The sequence below is a fragment of the Pleurodeles waltl genome, chromosome 3_1 (assembly GCF_031143425.1).
Source record: "Pleurodeles waltl isolate 20211129_DDA chromosome 3_1, aPleWal1.hap1.20221129, whole genome shotgun sequence".
In the NCBI taxonomy this organism is placed as follows: domain Eukaryota; kingdom Metazoa; phylum Chordata; class Amphibia; order Caudata; family Salamandridae; genus Pleurodeles; species Pleurodeles waltl.
In genome coordinates this window covers 409,974,090-410,001,660 of record NC_090440.1, presented here as the reverse complement: position 1 = coordinate 410,001,660, position 27,571 = coordinate 409,974,090, and the positions used below count along the sequence as shown (strand labels likewise).

Below are 27,571 nucleotides of genomic sequence, written 5' to 3'. Positions count from 1 at the left end.
GTTGTGTTGCTGGGTGTAAATTTCACAGTTAGTTGCTTTATTATTCGTGAACTCTACAAATACTTTTGTTGAAGTTTGTGTAATTTATGTTTTGGTTCCATCATTCATGGTTTATAATTTTTCAGCATTTTAATAATCAATCTAGGATATACACGGCATTGCTCAATCACATCTCATGGTGGCCTGTTTTCATTGCTCCTTTGTGCAATTTAATTGACTTCTTTCCTAAGTCTTTGACTACCAGGCATAAAAAAATTGTAATGTATGATTTCTCAATTGAATACGTCATGTGACTTTTAATTTAAATGGCAGCTTCAATTCTCTAGATTAATCTGGTTTTTGATCTAAAACAACAACTTTTTCCACTGCATTTTTTCATAAATTCATACAAACCTATTTCATTTTCAAAATGATTACTATTAGTTTGGGGTATAAAAGATAATCCTCTGGAAGCACTTTCAAGCGGATGTTGGTACTAGTGTTCTTGAAAGATTAACTGATTGATGGGGACTCCCAAACTTAATTGACTGTCGAGTGAGTCAAATACTCCATAGTCCCTGGGCAAGGTGGGGAAAAAAATAAACTCTTCCTTTGGGACACAAATCAAGTTTTGGGGGCATACCGCACCCTGATGCTGCAATCCAGTTAATCCCACAATGTACTTGGATCAAATCTCTAAGAATAATTCCAGCCATTCAAACTGTAAGGTGTTTGTGAATACTGAGAACTTGCAGTCAATTAAAATTTATTTTTTGATTTTACAATATTTACCAATGTTAAAGAACTTCTGAAGGATCAATACATAATTGAATGTGGGCAATGGCTACTTACATATTTGCAAACAGCTTTATACTATATCAACCAAAATTTACCAAATGTATATGGGTTACAAATGGCACTTAGCAAAATGTGTCTCTCAAATGTAGTGCAGCCAGATTTCTTTCATTTTTTCTGCAACAAGTTTCCTATTGGGTTTCTCTTGTGGAACCTAAAAAGCACCTTCTTAGCGAGACATCTGGGAACTCTGCTCTCACTTGCGCAATGATGAGTAGATCTGGCAGACTCAAAATCTGAATTGTGTATTATTATTTTGAGGAAAGGTGTTAACATGTTTTTTCCGATTGAGTGTTTTCTCACTTAACTACAACGAGGTGAATGACTTCTCAGTAATATAAATATTAATTTAGAAAAAACAATATATGCATAGCATTGTGAGGCTGAATGTTGTATAACAAATCTACGTTGGCTTTTCTAGAGAGAGAAAACAGCATATTTTTCAAAACTGTTAAAACACTTTTGTTTCTAATCTCCACAAACACAGTAAGCTCAGAAGGCAGTTTTGTTCAACTAAGAAAGTTAGAAAGAGCCATAGACACCAATTAACTGTAGAGACATACAGAATATATCATCACCAGTGGCCTCCCTCAAGTAATGCCCAAATAAGCCTTGACACTCAATCTAATTCTTAAAGCATTTGGCTCACCAAAAATTCAATTTAGGGGCATAAAAATTAATTTTGGAGGTTAACCACTGAATCCTGATTCAGCAAATTAAGACTGACGGAGATTTACCACCCTAAACTTAAACATGGGGGCATCCACAAACCCCTTGAAATACACACAAATTCACTCCTGATAAGGACAGTACTAAGAACAATTTGAGAGTGGTAATGGGGATGAAATAGTTCACATTTAAAGGGAATTTGGATGGATTGGATTCCACCTTGGAGGAAAATGTTGGCTCATGGAGTAAAAAAGTAAATTAGAAAAGCAAATTTGTCTTTGATTTCTATGTGCAGAATTTTCCACCTGGTAGACCTTAGGCAGGTGTAAATTTCACCCCTGTGAGCACCTCCAAAAAATTAGGAGTGCTGTAGATTTCCACCACATTTTAGGGCTTCTTGTGAATATTTGCAAAGTCTGAAATTAACTCAAAACATAACAGTAATTCTATGGGTGCAAATTTCTGCCTTTGTCTCCTTTGGCTTTCCGAATCATACCCAATCAGAACACAAAATGAAAGACAAATGCTCAGTTTCAAAGAGAATGGTCCTCAGGCCTAAAATTACTTGGAAGAACAGCTATTTAAGCTAAACAACATCATGTGACACCTGAAGAAAAATGTTGCCGTCTCAAAGTATAAAATCCATCAACCGATATTAATTCAACCTTCAAATAGAGCAATTTTGAACTAGTCTATTTAAATCTAATGGAAAAGAACACTTCTTTATATCTCCTGAAAAGGAACAGGAAGCAAGAAAAAAGGAAAGTAGCAAGTTTTATTACCGTGGTAAGAAATGGAACAGATAAATCATAGTGGTACGTCTCCTTATCGCTGAGAACGAGGTAGTGTGCTGCATTAATGATAACTCGCTTTAGATTCATCAGGGAATGGAGTAACCTGCAGATTAAGAGAAAAGATGGAAGTTGGCACAGAATAAAGAGGATGGAAATTTGCTAAGAGACAGAAGGAATAATAAGTCACAAGCAAAGGAAGGTAGAAGTAAGGGCAAAGGCAAATAGCTACAAAGCTACATTTATAGGGACTCAATTAACCCTTGTCCATGGGATCTGTCCTATTTTCAATCTGCAGGTACTGTGCAAATGGAGTGGCTGGAGTGGAAACTGTCTTAAAGCTGTTATGTTATTACAAACCATGCACTGCCAGTGAGACACATGCTGTCGGACCTCATACTCAGCCATTCCTCTTGCTCCGCAGAAGCCTGGGTAGTATATAGGATAGGACAGTCCATGACGTAGAGTAATAGACTCGACCCAAAAGCAACTTTATTCCACTCCTGGTACTTTCTCTCATTTTCCTGTGGGCTGACTCCACAGTAAGGTGAGGTGAAAAAGGGAGGAGATAACAAGAAATATCAGCAGTCACTAAATTTACTGAACACATTCCTCAAGATCACTTGGCTATATTTTAGATCACCTCCTGCAAGAGCACTCGGAGCATACTACTTGCAGAATGAGTGTGAAGGGGGCCCATGTTGCCACCTCAGCCAGGAAGATGCCTGGTAGAATCCCACAGAAATTGTTCAGCTCTCATAGAAAGTTCAGAGACATTTATAGACAAAGATAACTTCCAAACAGAATAGCAATGGAGATGCAAAAGGCAATCAAGTTTGAGACTGTGGTCTTAGATGCATGATTGCTGCATCTGTATCACCAAAGCCAACAAAAAGATGGGTAGAAGAATGAAGCTCTTTGGTTCTGATCAAATACTATAGTGTGTCTGGAATCAAGATGTGAAATTTTTCCTTAGCAGATGGGGTATGAGGGTATGGGTAGAAGATTGGGAGATTAGCTCCCTAGTTTATTTCAGTTTCTACCTTCAAAGCTTGCTAGTTTGTGGATGAGATGGCAAGGGACAGCTAGAGGAGGTGCTTGTAGATTTCTACAGAGGAAGATTGAAAAGCCATGGCCGCTTAGGAAGACTGAAGTTTGGCAGATACTGTTTAGATAGAATTTGATGATTTTGCCAGATCTGCTTCTGCATCATTCTTCTACATCACCTTGTCCACTCACATGTTAAAGAAATTTCTCTTGTCAAATAACAAACCAATCACCGGACATCAAGCCTCTTTTTTTAATTTCAAAGATTTCAATCAAACTTGTTACTGCCAAAGGGAATTGTTGTTCAGGGGCTGTGCATCGTTGTCTTTTGACATCTGTATTTTGGACAGTTGCTTTCTTGCTGATGTTTAATACACACTGAAATAGCTTCCATACAGGAAGCAAGTAGACATAGGGCCAGATGTATGACCTTTTGCTTTGCGACTCATAATTTGCGATCTGCTTGAGAATCGCGAATTTGCGAGTTGCAAAACAAAATGTACAACAGTGGTAAGTACATTGTTTGCAATTTCCAATGGGGTCGCAAATGACCTACCTAACCAATACTGATGAGGTAGGGCGCAATTTGTGACCCCATTGGGAATGGCCGCATTCACAGGGATGGTGGCCTACTGGGGAAGGCAGACCACAATGTCTGTGACTGTTTTTTAAATAAAGCAGTTTTTTGTATTAAAAAATGCAGCCCATTTTCCTTAAAGGAAAACGGGATGCATTTGAAACAAAAAAAAATTAAACTTTTCTTTTCATTTTATCAGAGTAGGCAGTGGTCCGTGAGACCCCTACCCGCTCTCAAAAAATATGTTCACTCCCATTCACAAAGGGGAAGGGGTCCCTTAGGGGCCCCTTCCCGTTTGCGAATGGGTTAAAACCAATTTGGAATTCTTGTTAACTGTGATTGCTCTAAAACTGCATTTACAGTCAAAAAACAATCATACATACCACTGTGAATCGCAATTAGGAAGGGAGGCTCTTATAACCGCCCTTCCTAATTGCGCATCGCAAACCCTTTTTGCGATTTGGTAAATAGATTACTGAATTGAAAAATTAGGTTTGTACATTGGGAAATGCATTTTTCTTGTTGCAAACGGCCCGATTCTGTGTATCAGGCCATTTGTGAAAAGGAAAAAAAGCTTTGTACATGTGACCCATAGTAGTCAAATTTATTACAAAGGTATAAACTGCAGCTGGTCACATTATTGGTAATCCGTCCCTATTGAACAGTTGTTAACGTGTTTTGCTGTCTTGTGCCTCTGTAAGTAGAGGGCTTCTATCTTTTGGGCAGTAACCATCACCACCACAGAGCTGACAAATCTTGATACCAATGACAGTCTTCTCTGCAAGCCTTGTATTGTAGTAAATAGATCTGAAAATAGCTCCATCAGACAGTGGAGTCTTCCACAGTTCTGGCACCTACCTAAAGATGTTTTGCTGAATGTGGATTAAACACCTTGGTGGGAGAGGCCAGGTGACCACATGAACACAAATGTCAACATTTCTGTCAGGGCTGTCTCAACAGACAGACAATTTAAGGGACATTTAAGGGCTTTTCCCAGCACTGTAAAGTAGCATTTAAGACCCGGACTCATTGCTAAAAGTCTTATCAGTGCAGCCACTGCTTCCTGAGAGGAAGTGGATTACTATAATGATCGGAGAACTGCCGGGCTGAAAGGTCTTGTTGAAGAGACAGGACTCCAAACTGATACTGGAATTGACACTGACTCTAGGGTAGAATGTGCTGGCCCTGTGGCAGGTAGGTTTAGTACAACAGTGTAGGGTATTCCTAGTTTCTTTGCCTTGAGCAGGACTCTTAGAGTATCACTTCTTGTAGGTATCAATATCACTACTGTAACAACGTGAAGGGGAAACAAAACCTTCCCCTATGGTAGAGAACGGGCTGAATCCGTGACCCTCAGTGTGGCACTAAGTATGCCCAGGAAGCAATCCAAAATGGCAATGGGTGGCAAATTAGCAATCCTACTCCAGCACTAAACCGGAATCAGGAACTAAATCTGAAACTAACACAACCAAATTGTAATATTTCAGAGTTCCAACACTGTGTTAAAGGCATGGGACACTAAGAGGAGGCAAGGAGTCCACATGATTGCTTTCCAGAAGCTGAGGTGGCCGCAAGAGTGTGAAGGCACTCCTCTTCCTGGAGGGGAGCCAGTATCTCAATCAACACCATCTAAAGCTGTTTTGCTGATCACAGATGTTCTTTGATGGATGTAAATGCTTACAATCCTTGGCTTCAATGAAGCATCACTGAAGATAGAGGACAATGCCAGGGAATACTGTGGAACAAGGAACAAACAAAGAAACCAGTGCCAGGAGCATTAATCCCTGCAGTCAAGCTGCTGTGAGGAGGACAAACGTTAGCTGCTAGGACAGAAATACATGCTAAAATGACTTGGAGAGGGGACAAGAATGAGAGGAGGTACATTTTAAAATGCTGGACTTTAGACTGGTACTTAAGGTATCTAAGAAAAGAACACGACAACATAGGGTAAAATAATAAGCTGACTAAGCCATTGGTTGTTCTCTGGCTGGCTGTGGTCAATTTTGAAGTCAATGGGACCATCAACCTAGCTGGGTAAAGGAAGTTGCTTGCTTCCTAGATTGGTACTGGTAAGTTCCTGTCCTGAGGTATTAGGCAGTACTAAGAGACCCACTGTCACTTCAAGAATCTATTGATGCAGAAATTAATGTGGGATTAAAGACATGTGAGGCTAAGAGAGTGGGTGTTAGACTGGTGTAACCGCGTGGCAGGACCAATTAAGTTAGTGCCAGGACTCCATGCACTTATTCCTGAATCTCTTGTACAATTGCAAATTAGAAATTATCCAATTCTCCTTTTCATCCTTCCTAGCTCCCTCTCTCCTATTCTTTTCTATCTCTACCCCCATCATCTGCTTTCTGTTCACCTGCCACCTCCTTGTCCTTCTTACCCCATTGCTGACATGTCAAAAGCATGTTAGGCGAGGAAGAAATACCTGAACAGGTAGCAAGAATCCAGGAACAGCAGACTGGGAGATGACAAAACAGCCAAGACAGTGCAGAGCCATCAGTGACCTTTTCTGCTGTTTTTCTTATCAAACATACATCGATGTTCTCCAACTTAACCCCTATTTTTTCAGTTTTAACCTTTGTTTACTTCACTTGCAATATTTATCTTCTAAGCCTTTGCTGGCAGGTTGTCTTCTGTAAGTTATATTCATTATTTTATAATTGTCACTAATTGTTTACTTACAGTACAGAGACTGGATGAGGAGAATGAAAGTCTTACTTACCTGTAACTGTAGTACTGCAACATTGTTATCCTTCGTAGCTTCACATGCTTGAATTATTCCCCGATATCCGCCTGGAAGCCCTCGGTAGTCAATGTAGTATTTCAATACAGGTACTGGCATTGAAAAAGACTGGTGACCATTCACAGAATACAGTTACCTTATCTGCCTTATTATATGACCTGAAGTCCAGCCAATCAGGTGGAGGGGCTCAGGGTTCCAACCATTCTGAATGCTTCCAACTGCCAGATTCGCATACCATGAGATCATGCATGCAAAAGCCTCAAACGGGGAGGAGGATGGGTGTATGTGAATCTTTGAAAGACACCACTGCTGCAGAGCTTTAGTTACAGGTATGTGATGTTTTCTTGTGCAGCACTGGATCTTTTAAAGATTCAAATGCGTGTATTACGATTACGAAAGCAGCATCTCATTTGTAACACTGGTGAAAAGGAGTCTTCCCTTAACAAACAAAAAAGTTGCACAGCACTGCCTGACCCACCGCTGTTATGACTGGACATCTAGACAGTAATGACTGCAAAGGTGAGGGTCAAGGACCGAGTTGCCGTTCTTCAAATGTCCTGTAAGATGACTCCAGCAATTAGCCCTTCTATTGCCGCCATGTCCCTTGTGAAATGTGCTCCGACCCTGTGTCATAAACGACGGTGGGCTTTGGCACTGTAGTATGAGATGCATGATGGAATCCATTGTGACATGCCCTCCTGTTTTAAGAAAGGGCAGCCTTTATTTGTGTTACTATATTAAACAAATAACTTGTCTGTGTTTCAGAAGTATTTTGTCAATGTAGAATTTTAAACCTCTTTACTGAATGTACATCCTTTGGCAGCAGTTGAAGGTTGAGGGGGAAAACACTGAGAAATGTATTTTCTTGGTAAGAGGAAAGATGTGGGTACATCTAGGGTCCATTTCAGACTGGTAGACGTCATTCTGTTTTTGCCAAACTTAGTTTTTCTTTTAACATCTTTATTTTTCACCTTATACTTAGGTAAATAACATAACCCTACTAACCACATACACATCAAATAATTATTATATATGTTGTGTATAGTCTGCACTACTTATTTTCATATTCTTTATTAAATGTTCGTCTTTCGCAACCAATTCTCTTTGAGAGATGTTTATTCTCTGCTTCCATTTCATTTCAAGATACTATAGGTTCCTCCCCTTATGCATTCATGCTTATCACCCCTTTGTTATTTCTATTGATAGTTATCACCATAGAGTCTTCTAAGTGTGTCCATCCTTTCTGCCCGATCCCATAGATGGTCTTCTGCTTTCTTGTCCCTCCTAACTTCCCTCATTCTGAACTCTGTCTAGGGGCCATTCCAACATATCTTTTTCCCATATAAGTTATTAGGGCTCCTACGTAACAGCAAATATATAACTATTTGCGTTTTCCTAGTAGCAGGCCTAACGCTGCAGATCTGTATTAAAATCTTGCCACTTTTGGGAATGTGTAAAACATCTCGTAGGCAGTGTCTGATTGCTGCCTCTATCTTCATGCCTGTCAGGCCTTGTCAACATTTCTCTCTAGTATTCAGATACTATTCCGCAACTCCAAGTCATGTGCAGAAGTGTATCCGCTTCGTTTCTGTACTTCAAGCAGGCTGTGGAGCTGTCTGGGTATATCCTATGCAGTCTGTAGGAGGTGTGAAATGTGAGCTGTAGATAATTTAAATGTGTCACTTTAAATCGGCCGTTCTTAGCAATTTCTTGCACTTGCGCACAAGTTTCCTTCCATTTCATGTCTATGAATGGCTCTTTTAAGTCATTATCTCCGCCTATGGCCCTACCCGCTTTCAACAGTACATCCAATCTTACAGAGGCTGCTGGCTAGCAGGGAATTTGGTCAAAGTTCCCCTTTACTTTTTCAGTCACTCTGACAAATTAGAAATGCTTCCCAGGACTAATCTCTAACTACTTATGTTCCTCTAAATTGATGGATTTATCCCCAAGGTACAGGTCCACCTGTATTCAACATCTTCCCTCTCTGCATCTCCTCATAGTTAGAGCCTGTCTTATTTGTTAAAATAGTTGTAGCCAAGAGATATGTAATGATCTGCTGAAAATAGGTCTTCTCAATACTTTTAATTGCCGTTTCCCATGCCGTCATCACCTGGCACACCACAAAATGTCTATGATCATGTAAGCCCCCGCCCATTTTCTAGCCAGCCTCAAACTGTGTAGTTGTATTCCATTTCTTTTTTCTGCCCCATCTTAGCAAGATCACAAGGCTATTCACCTTCCTGAAGGAGGCCCATGCAACTGGGAACAGTGTTTGAAGAAGTGACAAACACAGTTTTTCCAATCGCAATCCTGGTCATTAAGGAAAGTAGCAATGTGTACCACACAACGAACTGTGTCTCTTATAATAATATGGGTGTGGTCTAAGTATAAAGATGCTCTACTGGGTGCATTATTTGGACCCCCAAATAACTGAATTTATCAGTTTCCTATTGCTAACCTGTCACAGGAAGCTCTTCTATAGGTATCCCCATCAGGCTAGCATAAGAGATCCACAGGCCCATGTTATTTCTGTTACTGCACAGAAAAGAGGTGACTGCAAAGATGTCTAGATCTTGTAGGAGATAGAGGACTTAGGTATGTGGCTGATCCAAGTAAACATCAATGCCATGTTGGCTGCCTTAGCACTGGTAGAGTGAGTCCTCAAGCCCTCTGGCTTCTTAGCCAGTGTAATGCAGGTGTACATGCAGAGGACTATTATGGTATCTGGCTATGGCTCATGCTTTACTCCTCCTTGGACAAGTGGATGTAATCCAACAGGTTACCTTGATGCTGAGCCCACTTAGATTTCAGATTTCCGCATGTGTCACCCAGCATGGTCCACTAGCAGGATGCAGGAGGCCAAGACGTATCACAGCCACTTTCAATGCGACTCAGGCTAAAGCTCAAATTATTGGGATTACAGCTCAAATGTCATGGATTTATTGAGAATGACTAATGGCTCAATACTGTTCTATATCCAGAATGGCTCAGATGAAGGGAAGCCTCTGAAGGAGTCTGTTGTGACTTCAGCATGTTGACTGAAAACCCCAAAGATGTCAGGAGGTTTGCCAATGTCTGGAGGTGGTCCACGACTGATTGAGGCAACTCCATCGTCAAAAGCCAGTCATGGAAATAGGGGAAGACTGGTATTTCCATCCTCCAAAGATGTGCACCAATCACCACCATCTCTTTGTGAAAAACCCAGGGGGCACTGGTGAGGCTGAAGGGGAGCATAGAGAACTAAACATTTTTATGGCCTACTTTGAACCACAGGTAACCTCTGTGGGATTGCAGGTCAGGGTTGTGGAAATAGGTGCCCTGAAAATGTAATACCATCATCCAGTCGCCTGGATCTAGGACAGACAGATCATGGGCGAGGGTGAGCATCTTGAATTTGCCCTGTTTGGGAAAAGAAGTTCAGAAGGGGAAAGCCTAAAATAGGAGGAAGTCTTGCATCCTTCTTCCGTATCATCCAGTCCAAAATTCTGATGCCAGAAATCACCTGATGGTTCCCTTCTACTAAACAGCCTGGTCTTCTGGAAGTCGCTGTGGTGTAGGCAGGAAATGAGGAGTGTTGAAAAGGCAGGATGTATCTATCATGAACATTTTGAAGTACCCATCTGTCTGAGGTGATCATTTGCCACTCGTAGAGGTAATGACTTATCCAGCTTCCAACATGGTGATAATGTGCCACCAAGAACAAACTAAAGGGGCTTGATGTGGAGGCAGACAACTTGGTAGTGCACTGCCCCTGGGCACCTGGATACTGCTGGCCAGATCCCCAATCTCTATCTCTACCTCCAATTAGGAGGTCTGTTGTTCTGGAAGTGTGTCATTGGTTCACCTCTGGTGGATGCCACTTCAGAAGCCTTGATAAGGATGTTAGTGCTGGAGAAGATTGTGCATATGCACTGAAAGGCCCAGGGTGCCCGCTGTGGCTCTGCTTTCAATAAAGCATGCTAGAGCTGTACCAGCTTTGTTCGCAAAGAGACTATCAAATGGTATATCCATTAGCGATGTCAGGATATCACTGGAAAAGCCTGTAGATCTTGTCCAGGCGTGGCAACAAAGCACCACACTGGTAATGACTGCCCTAACCAAAAAAATCAGTGGTGTCCAGCCCGATCTGATAACATAGTTTGCAGCATCTTGCACATCATGTATGATCTGAGCCAAGATCTTCCTCACCATCTCCCATAACGTTTGTGAGTAATGTCCCAAGAGGCTACAGGAGTTGACCGATTTGAGGGTTAGGCTGGTGGATGATAACATTCTCTTCCACAAGTGCTCCATGCGTTTAGACTCCCTGTTTGGGGGTGCAGTAGGGAAGGTGTTAAGGTTCAACATGCTTGTGGAAGTCTGCACCGCAAGGCTCTCAGGAGTAGTGTGCTGGAGGAGGAAAGATGGGTCCTCCCAGAGTAGGCCTCTGCCACCGGACAATTTGCCAAGTCACTGGCAGACAAGATACAGGTTTGGCCCAAGTACCCATTAACATATGTGTAGGGGTCCAATTGAATGTAAGGAGCAATTCCGAAGAAGTCTGACCAGGCTGCAGGACTTCTGTGAGAACATTTGTTTTTAACGTCTCGGATAGCAGCTGAGGACTTCCAAAGCATTTCTGACAACCATGCCTAAAGATGCCGATGCCTCTATGGAAGGGCCAGGTCGAGTGTTCAGTGCAGTGTCAGGACACGTATCTAGTCCACTGGCATCTTGAAGGTTCAGAAATACATTTTCCTCTTCAGAAAGTTGAGAATCTTCATTATCATCATCATCATCATAATTACATTCTGGATCGAAAAACGTGTTGAAAGTGCCAATGTTCCATCGGCGTCCAAATGGGGCTGGATGGGCTATGTCAGAGTTCGAGGTGGGTGCAAACTCATTCAAGATCATGATGAATTTGCTTCAGAATCCAAAAGGACAATATGCCCTTCCTCCGGAACTGGTGAATTTGGCTTAGATGCGCGTGAATTGGGAGAGGATTGCGGTGCTGGGTGAGAAGGCCGGACAGGCATAAAGAGGCACAAGCGGCACAACTGGAGGGCCACTTGGATCTTTGGGACCCACAAGCACACCAGAGAAAGCCGGTAAGGTGCCAAATATACACAACATGTAGGCTCTGACCTGCTGTGGCATTGCCGAAAGTCCCAGGAATTCAGGTTTGAGTGGGACAATCCATAGCAGGGAAATGGGATTTAGATGGGTAAGCACTGTGACATCTGCATGACCTTGATCAGAGTGGTAGGAATAAGAAGAGTCACGTTTACACTTCTTATGTTTTTTCTTGAACTTCGACTTACCTGATGACTTGGAGTGAGAAGAAGACTTCTTTTGAGAACAGCCATGAGAGGGAGTACGTGTCAGCATCCTCAACTTCGATGAAGACCAGTCATTAAGTTATTTTTGATTATTTTCACTGACACAGAGCTTGACCTTGCAGTCTTGGATTGCTTTAGGTTCATCCTCTTGCTGTCGTCCCACAACTTTGAGCTGTGTGAGGAACCCAGACACAAGAGACATACCTGGTGAGGGTCTATCACCGACATCGGCTAATGGCAGCCCTTGCAGGGTTTGAAGTCTGTAGATTTATGAAAAACACGTTCCTTGCACACCCATATGAACATTTTGACAAACATAAGTTCAGTTCAAAGACGGAAAATGGGGGAGCAAGCTCCAGATCCACACCAGAAGGTGCTGATGGTAGCACGAAGGGTTGGCAGATATATGTAGCACTGGCATCACGTCCAAGGTGGAACAGAGTCGAGACCGGGCTGCAGATGCCACCTACCAGCACACAATTGCTAGAAAAACCTCTGGATCCAGTCCGGTGCCTGCAGGCATTCACAAGGCGAGCAATCTGCAGCTAAACATATCCATCAGAAGTTGCAGTTTTTGTCACATGTTTGGATTTATGTATGCAATAAATACATTTTGTGTGAGGGTTATCACTTTAAACCTTCCTGGCCCCACACACTGCACATGGGTGTTGCCGGATAGCAGACAGTAGAAAATCTGGCAGTTGGAGCCTCTGAGAAGAGTTGTAACACTGAGCCTCTCCACTTGACTGGATTGCGGCTAACATAATGAGGTGGATGGGCTAACCACTGTTAGTGTGCGTTTATTCATTTGGTTGCCAATTTCAATTGCTAACTGAAATACTGCAATGTTAACACTGAGTAACAAGGATTTCCAGCCAGATGTAGAGGGAATAAATCAAGCATTGGAATCTATGAAGGATTCAGTGATGCAAAAGCTTGTTTTTGTTGGTTAATTCCACTTTGCAGCCACGCCTAATTAACCCACTACTGAACTATTTATGAACGGTTTATCTATATGTACATTTACGAGGTTCAATATAATATTGTGACTTCCTGAGGTACAGCAATTAGACTACTGACTGTACTACATAGACATTCAGATTCTTCAGATACAGTCACTGTTTTTCCATGAAAATGGATGATACTTTGTGTCACACTCACCTTAGATAGACTATAGTTTGCTTTTATCCACTTTACTCCTCAGTGACAAAGCTGAATTTAAAGGCTCTCTGTGTTTAACAAGCTACCACAAAGGTAAGAGAGCAGGTTTCAGAAGTTTCAAATAGGCTCTGGGACTTTTAAAATCGGACACAAAGGCTGAAGCTCTTTAAAAGTATATATAGCATGTTTAAATAATCTAGGGTGTCCGATTCACTTGAACTCCGGCTAATTTTATAGAGTCAAGTGTCATCCTTCACTCTTTGTGCCTGAGTCATGCAAGGCAGACATCTTGTGGTGAGTACAAACATCCTTTGGAGTATACTGAGGGCATTCTGAATGATTAGGATTACTGCAGGGTGTACACTCCAGACAGATGGAGAAGATACAAACAAGGACCTATACATATAAGATATACTATGTCTACATAATGGTAGAGATAGTAAGCAGGTAAAAATGTAAGCTCTACCAATGGGAGACTTGTAGTTTCAAATGACCACTTTTCATGAGTACAGTTTCTGTACATACCTCACTCCGTAATCTACTACTACTGCTTCCTTAGCAGTGCCAGTAATGGCATCATGATGCTGAAACAGGCCAAGGTTGCGACGGGCATCAGATAACAACGAATAATCAGACAGCGGATATTTGCTTTCCATGCCAGCATGTCGAGCATGATTAATAGCCAAGCTGTACAGGATCTCTGCTCCCCTATATCAAACACAACAACAAAAAAATCAATAAATCTCCATGCAACGTTGCACTGCCAACCCATTGAGAGTGATCACACTCTAGAGCATGTTCACCCGCACAGTGCATCGATGAATAATGTCAATGACTACCCTATCTTTTACTGTCACTACTGTAGCGTTGAAGTGCGGGAAGGCAGTGAGAGAGCGTAGTTTTTATTACATATTATAGACGTGAAATGCTTATGATTAGCAATGCTACATTAAATAAAATATTCATTGAAATATACTCATTAACATAAAGGATTTTATGTGTGTAAACCAATGTCAACTATAAAAAATAATCATTCATAGATTGCTAAAACTGTGCACATTAAAACGCATAAAAACTGCATTTATTAGAACTCGTATATCTTAAGTTAGCGTGAGTCAAGCAAAGCTGTGCAGCTCTCATATTAAAGCGTATTCTTCTGTCTCTTCAGTGTGCTGACTTGCAAAACACCATGACCCAGCGATTGTTCTTTTTCTTCAATAGTTCGCAACAATGCCAGATTTTCTCATCCGCATGCTAGCAGCTTTTAGTATAAAGTTATGTGCTTCGAAACATTAATGGACACTTCCAAGGACGATGGAGCGAGAAGAAGAGAACTTTTGACCGGATACGTATAAATACAATGAAGTAATCCCGGATGAGCCACCTACGAAAATACGTCAATTATGATGACCAATTAGAACATAAAGATTTATCAAAAATGACAAAATGCATTACTTAATGTATAATTTGATAGGTTAACAAAGGTGGGGTGTATTGACTGACCAATAGAATTCTGGGGGAATGAATCACGAAAAAGGGATAAAAAAAAACATGACACAGGAGACAAACAGTCATTAGGTAGGGAATGATATCGATTGCATCCAGAAATTCTGTCACTTTATTTGGTGATTTGAGACTTAGACAAAATCATCCTAGCCCATAGACTGCCCCATTACACTTTCCTCCTTATGAGGAGAGTGTCCCTTGCCTCTAATTTAGATAGACTGATGGTGAACTAACTGATGTCCTGAGGACGAAGACTAATCCTGCATGCTGACCTATCTCGAGGAGGGTAATTATAATGCTATAATAACGGAATCTATTTGCCTTTTCTTTCTAGGTACCAACTGCTGTATCTTTTGATTAGAGACCTTAGTTAGATGTTTTCCAAATTGGTGTTCAAATTGTTTTGCATGAAGCCCAACATGCTAATGCTAATTAGAGGTTAGATGAGGTATTCATTTTGACTGACAAACCGGCGTGACTGACGTGATGCTATGCTGAACTAGTATCTTAGAACATTCGATGTATTATGTTTCGCTTATATCCATCTGATTATCTATGCTACTGATCTATGCATTATTGAAAGCTTATTATGGTTGTCATCTTGTGACTGTGCTTATATGTTTCCTGGCTTTGAGATTGATGCCTTTGCTACTAGATTGTAATCAATAGGGAATAAAACTCATAAAACTTCATTAAGGTGTGGTTATTCATGACTGAAAGGTCATGGGTGCGCCGAATGTTTATTAAATGTTTAAAGTAAGAGATATTTTGGTGCTGAATATTGACAATGTTATTGACATATTGATTGATATTTTGATCAGTTATCTCGTCCTACGGTGTCTTACCACTGGGCCCAAAGATTCATTGGCCTAAAACGAGTCCTGATGTGTATAGATTAACATAGACGGACGCGTTAACAGCAACATGTGGGAAACAGATGCTTATGATACGATTACAATTTTTAGTAGCTCAATGTGTTATGCAGGCTCACTCAGCGTGTGACGTTTCTGGAACGCTGGTGCGTGGTTAGATTAACCATTGCTCATTCTGAATTTCTATCATTTGGTAAGCCAAATGTCACTGTGCCAGATATGAGTGTAAATTCAAATTCCAAAACTCTTTATTCGGCACACAGGAAATTACAATAAAAGATGCACAAATAAAACACTAATGTAGTGCATTCATAGAAAATCACATAAAAATGAACAATCATTAAAAAAAAAAAAAAAAAAAAAAATTCCAACATAGCCATCACTGAACACCGCCCTCAGTTGCTTTCATCAAAAATAACAGCTAGAAGAAGACATATTGCACCTAGCCATCCATCAATTTTCTCACCCTCGCCAATGCTTTAAGAAAAGTGCAGACACTGTAACAAACAATAAGCACATTTAAAAATTGGACGAAATTCAAAGCATCCCTACACTTAGGTTTAAGGGTTTTACAATTGGTTTTATAAATAAGCTAAAATACAATTTATAAAATCAACAGAAAAACAAAGTTAATTTTGGACTGATCAGATACTCGTCACAGGGACAAGCTAGTGCCTGAGATGCCCAAGAGCCACCAACATCTGGGAAGTTCAAAAGCTGCACCATCGTGCCGGACCGTAAAACAAAACAAGGACCTCTCCCAAGGAGTGAGAGGGAATGCAAATAATATACAGGCTCCTCAGGTGCAAAAAACGCAGCGCCGGCATTGGTGCTTGCAAAATCCTCAGGCTGTCACAAGTGGCTTTAGCCAGGGCAGGACACAGATTATTAATATAAAAGAGTAAAAAGCAAGGAGCCAAAATACACCCTTGCCGCACCCCACAGGCTAAGGGCAAATGAGTCTGAAAAATGAGCAAACCGGCAATACCTAACCTTCCTTTCCAAGTTCTCATGTAGCGTGTGCAGAAACGTAACCAGTGGCATCTGTACCCATATCCAGCAACAACAGCCATAATTTAGAACTCTTAAAGTCAAAAGCTGTGGACAAGTCTATAAAGGCCAGGTACAGCGGACACCGCTTGGCAACTGTATATTTACCAATGATCAGGTTTAAGTTAAACCACTGTTCCACAGTACCCAGCCCTGGCGAAATCCAAATTGGATGGGACACAAGATGTCGTTAGAATCTGCCCACAGCTTCAAACGCTTGAAAATTACCCATCGGATAGCCTTGATTGTGCTATGGATGAAGGAGATTGGGCAATAACATTCCGGTGTTATGGATAGAGAGCAGGAGATGGGGTTTTGCTACTTAAGGAGTTATTAAACACATATGTAATCAAGGGCCCCCATAGATCCATGCTGCACTTGCGGAACCCGTCTGGACCCGGGGCTTTGCCATTTGGACTTTGCCTGATAGCTGTCGGAACTTCCTGTAGTGTAATAGTAAAAGCTTATGAGATCCTTTTTTCCTCATTTCCCATCTTAGGCACCAGCCATCTACTCTATGGTATATTGCCCAGAAGTGCATTACCCAAGCTGTACCTGGAACACTGCAATTCACATATGAATTTGGTGATAATTCCTTTTACTTAAGCTTATTGACAGCGTCCCAGAAGATCATACTGCTGTAGGAGCTAGCGCACTTTCTAGGAGCGCCCAATCCCTCTTACACAGCTCTTTATTTCTGGATTTCAAAGTGTTTTTATAGATCTTGCGAGCCTCCCGTACCACAACGGGGTCTTTAAGGGCAGTGGCGAGGGCATCCCTTACCTTATGATTGGCAACAGCACAGTGGGTAGCGAACCAATGTAGGTTTATCTGCCAATCCCTGATCAGCTGTAAAATTAAGTGCCTGATACGTAAGCTGAGGGAAACAAAGTGGGATAACATTTCTTCTCCCCGTGCATCAGACAATCAAGAAAAAAATTAAGATGAGACTGTAACAGGGTAGCAAGGGTGGTTCCCCAGGTATTTCAAGTGCCATACAAGTCTAAAGCCATCACTAGTGTGCTGTGAAATAGGTACTGCGGCCTCAGGGGAGGTAGTTATGAGCCCCTGAAAATGACCTACTGCATAAAAGGCAGTATGATCGCCCCATTCAGTCAATAATATGGCACCGAGAAAATACCATGATGAAAAACGTATTGTTTCAAATATATAATCAATGATCGAGGGCTTACCATGCCCTCTATACAAGGCCAATATTACTCCGTTTAAATTACACAATTCAACAAGATCGACTAGATCATGCTTGGCAAGGTACCTGCTTAACTCCTCCCCTACAATTGGGTTTCGAATTAAGCAACCCTTTGCTATTCTTCCCTGTGCCTTATGGTTGATCCCCATCTTGGCGCTGAAGTCACCACAAAGGAGATAATGAGGTTGTGACATACCCTTTGCACCTACTGATCTCAGAACGGCAAGGAAGGAACATAAACGCTCATAATGGATACATACAGAGTTTGAAAAATCATTATTATAAAAGTTAATAATATAAAAACAAAAAGCAGTAAAACAATACTTTATACATAAGGCTGTGAATGCTGAGCTATCTGTTTCTAGGACTGAAACCTCCACTTTCAAGTTTAAGTTAATCCATACCGAGAGACCCCCCTTCGGCCTACTATGTAGAGAGGAAACAGAAGAACATGCAAAACAGGGGCAAGAGAGACAAGTGGTGTTCTAGTTATGAGTTTATCACTGCCTAGTTACAATACTTCATCTCAAATTATTTTATGTTTGCATTGCCTAAAATACAGTCCGATGACGAGTGCTTGGTCATTAAATTTTTTAAAGGCATTTATTTGAAGCTTTCCCTTGCCTATCTTCCAATAGAAAGTGCATGGATTTAATAATAGTGCAAGTCTTTGCTTATAGGAGGGCATGCTTGTGAAAGCTACACATTCTGATTACCCATAGCTGTGTTTGCTGTCAATCATTAGCTGCAAACAGCACATACAGCTTTGATTGTGGCTTTTGCTAAGAAGGCTATGTTCTTTGATCAGTTTAAACAGTCTCCAGGCTCATCTAAAAACGATTTAATTTGTAATGGGTTCAAATAAATGTGATTTAACTACAAAAATGCACATTCTGATAATTAAATAGAAATGAAATAGATTAAAATAGGCCAAATAAATACATTGTCCTACCTGAGGTGTGATTCCAGCACTCTGTCCAGGCTCTTGTAGAAAGGCCTGGAGGTGAAGTAGCCAGTCCAGTAGTGATCCTCACGGTCAGCATAGGAGAAGAAATCTCCACTAACTACAGGGAAGTCGGGTGGTTTTGAGCCTGGTGTGATCCCCATCTTCTTGTAGATTGTATCAAAGTAATCAGAAAGTGTACCAAATTGCGCCTTTGTGAAATACAAGATATGTTAGGTTTTGAAGCAAGGGATGGTAGAGTAACGTTAAACACACACTACAAATGCATTTAACATTGCAAGAAAAATACTTCCAGTTGCTGCCCCCCTTATATTACTTATATATTTTTTATTTTTCTTGTATTATAATGATTATATAGCAAAAAGGCCAGCACCTAGGTAGAGTACATTGCCCTTTTGAAATATTACAAAGGCTTATTGTTTATAGTAAAAATGCATTTGATTCAATTTACCACTGTAATCCCTATTCTAAAATCATGTATGTTCAATGATTTATGTTAAAAGCAAATGCAAACAAAGCTGTGACAATATCCACGTGCACCTAAAGCACAATAGTAACAGCGATACTCAATTCCTCATTAAGAACGTACACAATACAGATCTGAAGTTTTGCATGTTGGCAACCATCAGTAAGTCACAAATGTACAAAAAACCTTGACAGTCTTTATTTTGAAAAGCCATCTAATCTACAATGTCCCTATTACTCATGGGGTTTAATGCCTTGCAGGGATTTAAAATATTCCTCAGAAAAAAGTCCAGTAAAAAAAGTGTCTATTCCATTTCACTCATACCAACGCCAGAAAGGCACATTCATTTTGTGCCATTTGTTTAGAGTTTGCATACTAAAATGACCTACACTTTATGCAAAATACACTCCCCGACTACTCCCACACCTATTCCTCAATAATACAACACCAAGCACTAGGGCTATAACCCATCCATTCCATGTGTAAGAGTCTTCCTAGAGCTTGACTGGGAATGGGGGGAAGATATGGTACATTCCTGAAACAGAGGAAACTGAATTTAAAAATACAACCTAAGGAAGAAAGGAGGGAACAACTGTCTGGTGCAGGGAACAAAATTAATTCACTTAAAACTTATCAGATTTTGAACCAAGAGTGCAGTACAGCAGTGCTTCCCAAACTTGTTAAGAAACACAAACCAATTTTTAAAACAAACTTTCACGACCAAAACTCCTTTAATGGACATGAGGCGGGGCACATTTTTTATGGAATAACAGCAATTGTTTCCCAAGGATTCAAATGATTTATTTTAATAAGGGGCTCCTAGTAGATTTTAATGTGTGGGGGACAAATTTACCCTCACTACGCCACACCCCCTACTCTTCGCACTGCAATACCACTCCCTAATACACAGCCCTATTCTGTATATAAAGCTTCTTTTTGCTGGTCTGCACTGTACTCACGTGACTGCATAGTCTGTTTATCACACAACTGTAGTTTAACTAATGTGTAGGTTATGGGTCAGTGTCAGATTTCCTACAGAATAGTGATGATACAAGTTCACATAGTATTTCATACACGATGGAGGAAACCTGTCCAGCTGAGCAATAGGTCTTGGGATTAATCTACATTACTGACATTCTTGAAAATATGGAATTAAACCAATTATTTGTCTATTCAATAATGTATTTTGTTTTACCCAATTAGCACAAGTAACACACTGCTGATCACTCAGAATTACAAACAATATTTAGTAACCATTACCTGAACATGCAGCTCCGGGTGAGAGTTCATGTAGTCAAAGAGTCTCTGATAGTTTAAAAACTGAGCATCCCATTCCTGAGCTTTATCGTAACGGAAGTCATCACCCAGTGGCACTAGAACAACCTTACTGCGGTACAACTTTGATTTCTTGCGGTACTGATCCAACAAAATGTTTGCTCTATGGCGAATGGAAAAAAAAATGTAAAGCAGTCAAAAGACGCCGTTTTGGAAAATAAAACAATGTCAGTAGGGCCTACTGATGAACATAGCGTTTCAACAGATAATGTTTAAAAATTAGACAAAGAAGAAGAAACAAATGACAGCGGGCTACCTAATGGGTTATGAAACATCTGGGAGTTTCCCACAGGTACAATTAAAACAGTTTTGGTACTTCTAATTTTAAAGGGCCACCACAGGCTCTTTCTGCAACCTTCAATGATGGGTCCTTCACCAGCAAGTTAAGTGCTCCAAGCATCAAACTGCTTCAGAACACACTCTGTTGGTTTGATGCAATCAAGTTCCATTTATTCAACAAATGCCATAGATACTCATCATTAATATAATATGCTGAATTTTGGATGAGTTTATTTCATACAGTACATTAGTTTAAAACCAAGGGATGAACAAAGATTCTGTCTCCAAGAGCTTTTCTGTCACTAATGGCGTCAACTAAATGCTTCAAAGGGACCTTGGATGGTGGTGCTGTGCAAAACAATGAACAAATGAACCCAGTAGAATTTGGAATCCAACTAACAGTTAGACTCAGCTAGGATGATATGTCCCACCTTCCGCTTGCCACAAAAATAAATGGTTGGTAAGTCTAATGGCCTTCAAAAAACAAAACATCTACTTGCTTCTTGCCCCGATAAAACTGATGAAATCGTTAAGTAGTCTGCTCTCCTCTTTATACCGCCCTTTAGTCATACAATACAGCAACTCACGAATGACTTCTCGTTTCATGGAGTAGGCATCACAAGGATCATCCCTTCTGTGACCAGGATATGCCAGATATCATTATGGCTCCAGTTGCACGGGACTAGCACTTTCTAAGACGTCTCCTAGTTTTTAAATGACCTAATATTAATTAACAACACACCTTGATTCATCCGTGCCACACTTGAACGTTATAGAGGATTTTTCACAAGCTGCCCATTTAAATCACTGTAGTCTTCGTTTTTTTGAAATTTTTTTATTTTCGTTTTTGAAAGCAACAATATACATCAGAAGCCATGCATAGTACGCTAGTGCATTATCACAAGGACAGAGAGCAAGAAAAAGAAAAAACAAACCCACATATGACAGCTACCGAACTATACCTGTAGAACCAATTGACAAGCCTCTCGTAGCAGTAAACAAGGTAGAATATAGAATAGAAATGGCGTGTCATATGTTCCCACATGCAAGGCAGGCAATAGTGCGAGTTCGGCCTCTCCTGAGTCCTAGTCAAGAAGTGTCCAGGCCCCATGCCGTATTCATCCCTAATGTCCTGGAAGGACATGAGAGTTCAGTCGTGAAAAAGGTTGTCCAGTTTAGCAATCCCTGGCTCCTGCCAAGATGACATGATGTGTCCACGGGCCAACCAATGGATACCCAGGAGTTGAACCAGTGGAATGGATGGTGAGTATGGAACAGAGGAACCCTCAACTCCTACATACCGGCACCAGCATGCTCACACCATTGTCATTTGGCACGATTCCCGCAGTGGACGACAATCCAGATCTTCAAGCCAGGTGTAGATACCAGTTTCATCCAAAACGTCCCAGACCACCACCTGTCCGGGGCTGGGAGCGGCATCCAGGCAGCAAATCAGCCACTTTAGTTGCACCGTAGTGTAATATAATTCAAAGTTGGGGGCACCCAATTCACCTTCCTGTAATAGCTGCTGCGCAATAGTCGGGGCTACCCAGCAACGGACTGCTCCCCAGATTAAGTCCAAGAGGAGACCATTAAGTTCCTAAAAGAAGGCCTTGGAGAGTACCAGTGGGAGTGCTGCAATTATCATTTTAGCAATTGCTGCTCGTCACAATGGAGAGATGAGTAAGGAGCACTAGAAGGGGAGGGATCCATGGACCGAGCGCAATGCTCTGTCTACAGTACCCTCCTTAAGGGCTGCATAAGAGCGGTTTATGTGGATCCCTTGATATTTAAAGGTGTTGTGGCACCATTGGAGACAATGCACCAGTACTGTATCTCTATGAAGTTCAAATATCAGAGCGAGTGGGAACAAACAGGACTTGGACCAACTGGCCCGGAGCCTAGGTAGCAGGCCGAAGTTGTCCAGCAGTTGCATCAAAGCCGGGAGCGATGTCACGATCTCAAGCAGGAAAGACTCGAGCGTCATCATGATATAACGGCACAACATGATAAACATCTAGTTCTGGGATCCTCCACTCCTGCGCACATAGGCGCAGATGGGAGGCCAGTGGCTCCATAGCTACCACGAAAAGTAGGGGTAGGAGCAAACATCCCTGGCTAGTACCCCACTGGATGGCAAAGCTGTCTGATATCAGCTGACCCGTTTTAATCATGGAGGGGGGGGGGGGTCGGTCCCGAATACAGCGTACGCACCCATTCCTGGAAGCCAGGCCCAAAGCCTGTGTGCTCAAGTGTTGAGAGCAGAAAGGTCCAGCTAAGGGTATAGAAGGATTTGAGGTCCAGGGATACCGCCACCCTGTCAAGCGCCCCCGGTTGTGTATCTTGCACCAGCCTCAGTAAACGCCTGATATTAAGGAAGGTGCTGCATCCAGGTATGAAACCTGACAGGTAGGGGTGTATTAGGGTTGTAATTAAAGGAAGCAGTCTGTAGCAAGAACTTTTCCCAGGACCTGGCAATGAAGGTTAAGCAGGGATAGTGGACTGTTGGAGCGCACATTCAATGTGTCTCGTCCAGGCTTCGGTAAATACTTCCAGCAAGTGTTGGGAGATTAGCGTTGAGTAGGCAGTGTAATACTCAATAGGCAGCCCATCCATGCCCGGAGTTTTATTCGTAGCAATTTGTGCCGCAGCCAGTGTGCAACATGGTCAGTTGGCGTTTGTAATCATGTCCGCCCAGCCACGATTCCATCTTCCTGTGTTGTTGGCACAAGTGTCTGAACTGCTTGACTCTCGCCTCATGGGCAGCCATCTCTCTCTCTCTCCAACAGATGTAGGTCCTATTCTAGAGTCATCAACTCCTTATGTAGAGTGTGACGGACACCCCATGGGGTGGCAATACAGTGACCCCACAAGACCACTTTGTTGGCGCCCCATTCTGTCGCCCTAGCTGGGGTGTACCCATTGTTGTGCTCAAAATTTTGTGTAATACATGTGGAGCGGTCCTCCTGGAATGGGGGAACCAAGCAAGGCCTCAGGCTGTAGGCGTCATGTGAGGATATTTAGGCACGGTCTGCTCCACTGGAGAACTATCCGGAGTGTGGAGTGATCTGACAGCCTGCGGGTCAAGTATTCAGATCTAACAACCTGCGCCCCCAGTCTCTCAATACATAATATTAAGTTCAGTAGAGTTTGGATATTATGGATTGGGGAACAGAACAAATACTCCCGGTCAGCCAGATGGCCCATATGCCATGTATCATATAGTTGACTGTGTCTTGAAATGTTAAGTCATCCTGAAACAGGTCGTGTTGCGTAGTGGGGGCAAGGATCAGTCCCAGTACACATTTGGCACACAATTGAAGTTCTCCCCCAAATAAGCCAGGCCGATGAGGGTTCCTGAAAAGTGCTGGAGTGAGGGTATCAATGAATTTGGATTGATTAAAATTAAGGGCACACAGTTCCATTAGCGACAATGAAGGCCCATCCAAGTGCCCCTCTATGATCACGTACCTGCCCCCTGTGTCAGCAACATGCCCATCTACCACATAGGGGACCCCAGGGGCAAGAGTACTGCACGGGAATAAACTGATGAGGATATGCCATACACATGGCCCCACCATTTTGTACGTACTTTATGGAATTCCATGGCAGTGAGGTGCATTTCCTGCAAGAGGAAGATATGTGTGTGGCGGCGTTTAAGGTAAGTGTGTATGCGGTAATGTTTAGCAGGAATGGCCATTACATGTGATCACATTATATGCCTGTGCCCTTCTGCCTACGGGTGTAGCCATTTCATGTGTTGGTGTAGGTGGTCGCAGCTCAGAAGCTGGGTCTAATTATGTCAGGTGTCCCCAAAGTCGCACAGTCTGAGATAGCATGCCATTGTGCATCTCCCTGTGCATGGAAATCACAAAAGTGTCCAACTGTATGCAGAGGTTTCCTAACATCAATGAAACAACCAATAACTCCCCCCTAGATCAGGTGACTAACAAGTACACTACCATAAAGACATAAAGACAAACAAATAAAGAAATAAACAGTGCCATGGGCAAAACAAGTTCACCTTAGGGTCTCTGTGGAGCATGGAGGGCATTGGTGAAGCAAATCCATCCTGTGGGCCCGATACAGAGGACTGGACATCCAGCTGTCACAGGGTTTAGTGGCTTACCTCAGTAGCAGTCAGTCGCAGCCCAGGGTCTGGGCTACGAGTGCATAGTCACATTGCTCGGGCAGGCAAGTGTCACAAGCCATCGTCAGATCGGAGCCCCAGTAGGATACGGCCAGCGATGACCCGCTGCAATGGAGCAAAGAAGTTTGAGCTGAGCTGCGAGGCCTCCAGTACTACCTTGGCCTGCTCATGCTCTATTTGGTCTCGTGAAAGTTGGGATCTGGTGGCCTTGCACCTGCGGCTGTTAGGACAAGACGTCAGCCACTCCCCAGCACCAGACTCCTCTGGAGAGGCATGAGCCAGGCCTTTGGCACAGAGTGATCCTCTGGGGTAGAAAAGACACGGGTGTTCTCACATTCCTACACTCATACTTTTTCTGGAAACAAAAGAGCATATTTGTAGTTCAGTTCCCGAAGCTGTTGTTTAGCTTTGACGTAAGAGCCATGGAGCTGCTGCACTTCTGCCATGAAATCGGGATATGCAGGGATTGAGGCATCCTCATACCTCCAAGGACCCTATGCACAAAATTGTTAAAGCACTAAGGGCCAGATGTAGGTAGGTATATTTTTGAGACTTGCAATTTGCGAGTCATAGCGACTCGCAAATTGCAACTCGCAAAAGTGCATGCAGAAAGGTGTCTCAGACACCTTCTGCGACTCGCTATGGGGTCGCAAAGACCCACCTCATGAATATTAATGAGGTGGGTCGCAGTTTGCGATCCAATAGCGAGTCCATGCACACACAGGGATGGTGGCCTGCTGGAGACAGCAGACCTCCATGTCTGTGACTGCTTTTTTTAATAAAGCAGTTTTTTTCTTTCTTTTTGCAGCCAGTTTTCCTTAAAGGAAAATGAGCTGCAAAAAGAAAAACTTCCGAAACCATTTGGTTTCGGTTTTTTCAGAGTAGGCAGTAGTCCATAGGACCACTGCCTGCTCTGAAAAAATATTTTTTTTGGCATTCACAAAGGGGAAGGGGTCCCATGGGGACCCCTTCCCTTTTGCGAATGTGTTACCATCCACTTGAAGTGGATGGTAACTGCGAGTTGGTTTGCGACCGCATTCGCGATTACAAACCAACTCAGCATGGCGATGTGGTCGCAAATAGGAAGGGAACACCCCTTCCTATTTGCGAGTCGCAGCCTCAAATTGCGAGTCGGTAGTTGAGCATCGCGTTAAGCCTTTTGTGCGTCGCAAACTGCGTTTTTCGCAGTTTGCGACGCCCAAAAGGCTTCCTACATCTGGCCCTAAATCACGGACATGGGATTTAAGAAGCCGGGCAATGATGGGTCGCAGTGGGCCACCAGTAATAGGTTGCCTGCCAGGTATTCTAGGTGCCCTTCCCACTGATGAGAACTTAAGGGTCTTACCAGCCAGCACTGTGTCTATCAGCCATGTTTCCACAAACGGTTGCATACTAGGGCCCTCTGCCCATTCTGGGAAGCCCAGCAGGCGGATGTTGTTGTGCTGGGATCTCCCCTCAGTGGCCTCTGCCGTGAGATGTAGTGAGGCCACTTCAGCGCTCATCAACTTCATCTGGGACGTACGGTAGTCAGAGGACTCTGTCTTGTCCACTCAGTTTACCAGTTTGTAGTGGTCAGCACTGAGTAAGTTGACACCCAGAGAGATTGCGTCAATTCCAGTTTCTAATGACGTCTCAGTGTACAATATGGCTTGTAGAATTTTCTCTAACTGGACGGAATGCACGTGAAGTGTGGTGTCCAGGTGGTTTAAAGCCTTCGTAGTGCAAGGGAGTAGCAGGCTTCAGAGCAGTCAGGTACTGCAATAGGGGCTTGCTTGTCCTGGGCTTAACTGTCATGACAGTGCGAATAGGTGTAAAGAGAGGTCGTGTTGGGGGGGGGGGGGATTGGTGGGTGCTCATCCAAGGGACAACCTGGTGTCTCCAATGAGGATCAGCAACCCTCAGTCGCTGCTCTTTCCCCACAGCAGATCAGGCCTGTAGGTCTTGGGGCAAGAAGCAATGTAGCACCCTCAGTACGATGGGAAGCACGGGGGGCAGGTGGGCAGGCAGCCGGGCTGATGTGGAGATGAGATCTCTTAAACAGTCATAGGAGAGGGCAGGTGTGAATCATGCCCACTACTCATTGGAGTTGCCCCCCCTCAGGCCAGAGCAAGGCGGGGAGCAGCTGGCAATTTGTGCAGGCCCAACTGAGAGGCCCCCATGTGCCGAATCAGGTTTGTGCGCCGTGCGAGTGCTGAAACTCCCAGAGTGGTGAAAGCACCCAAGACCATCAATACAGGCGAAACAGCAAGTGCAGGACTTATGGTGCTGCATGCCTTCCAAGTCTGATCTCTGATGCGCTGGGTCACTGGAGGCATGAGCCCTCCGGGGATGAGCCAGTTCAGCAACAGGGCAGCCCGAGTGGAGGGGAACAGGACCCGCCGCCACTCAGCAAGGCCACCAGCCCACGCTGCTCCCCCAGCCTGGGCAACAGAGAAGCACATGTAAGGTGATTGATGCATTGATTGTGCGGGAGCGCACGGGGCAAGCCACAACAGCTCGAAACCCACCTGGGAGGAAGAAGGCCCTCAGGAGTTTGATGTGGCAGGTGGGGATGGTTGGCAGGTCGGCCTGCACTCCGGACTAG

General features: G+C 42.9%; 1 protein-coding gene across 3 annotated transcripts in view; it reads right to left on the bottom strand.

The window, feature by feature from the left end:
- The window catches only part of MAN2A2 (mannosidase alpha class 2A member 2), a 492,369-nt gene that overhangs the window by 290,075 nt on the left and 174,723 nt on the right, over positions 1 to 27,571 (bottom strand). For all 3 annotated transcript variants that reach the window (XM_069222645.1, XM_069222646.1, XM_069222644.1), the window contains exons 10-13: positions 20,484 to 20,661; positions 18,746 to 18,948; positions 13,681 to 13,863; positions 2,286 to 2,400 (exon numbers count right to left, since the gene is read on the bottom strand). In XM_069222645.1, the coding sequence (XP_069078746.1) occupies positions 2,286 to 2,400; positions 13,681 to 13,863; positions 18,746 to 18,948; positions 20,484 to 20,661 (679 nt within the window). The remainder of the gene's footprint in view (positions 1 to 2,285; positions 2,401 to 13,680; positions 13,864 to 18,745; positions 18,949 to 20,483; positions 20,662 to 27,571) is intronic.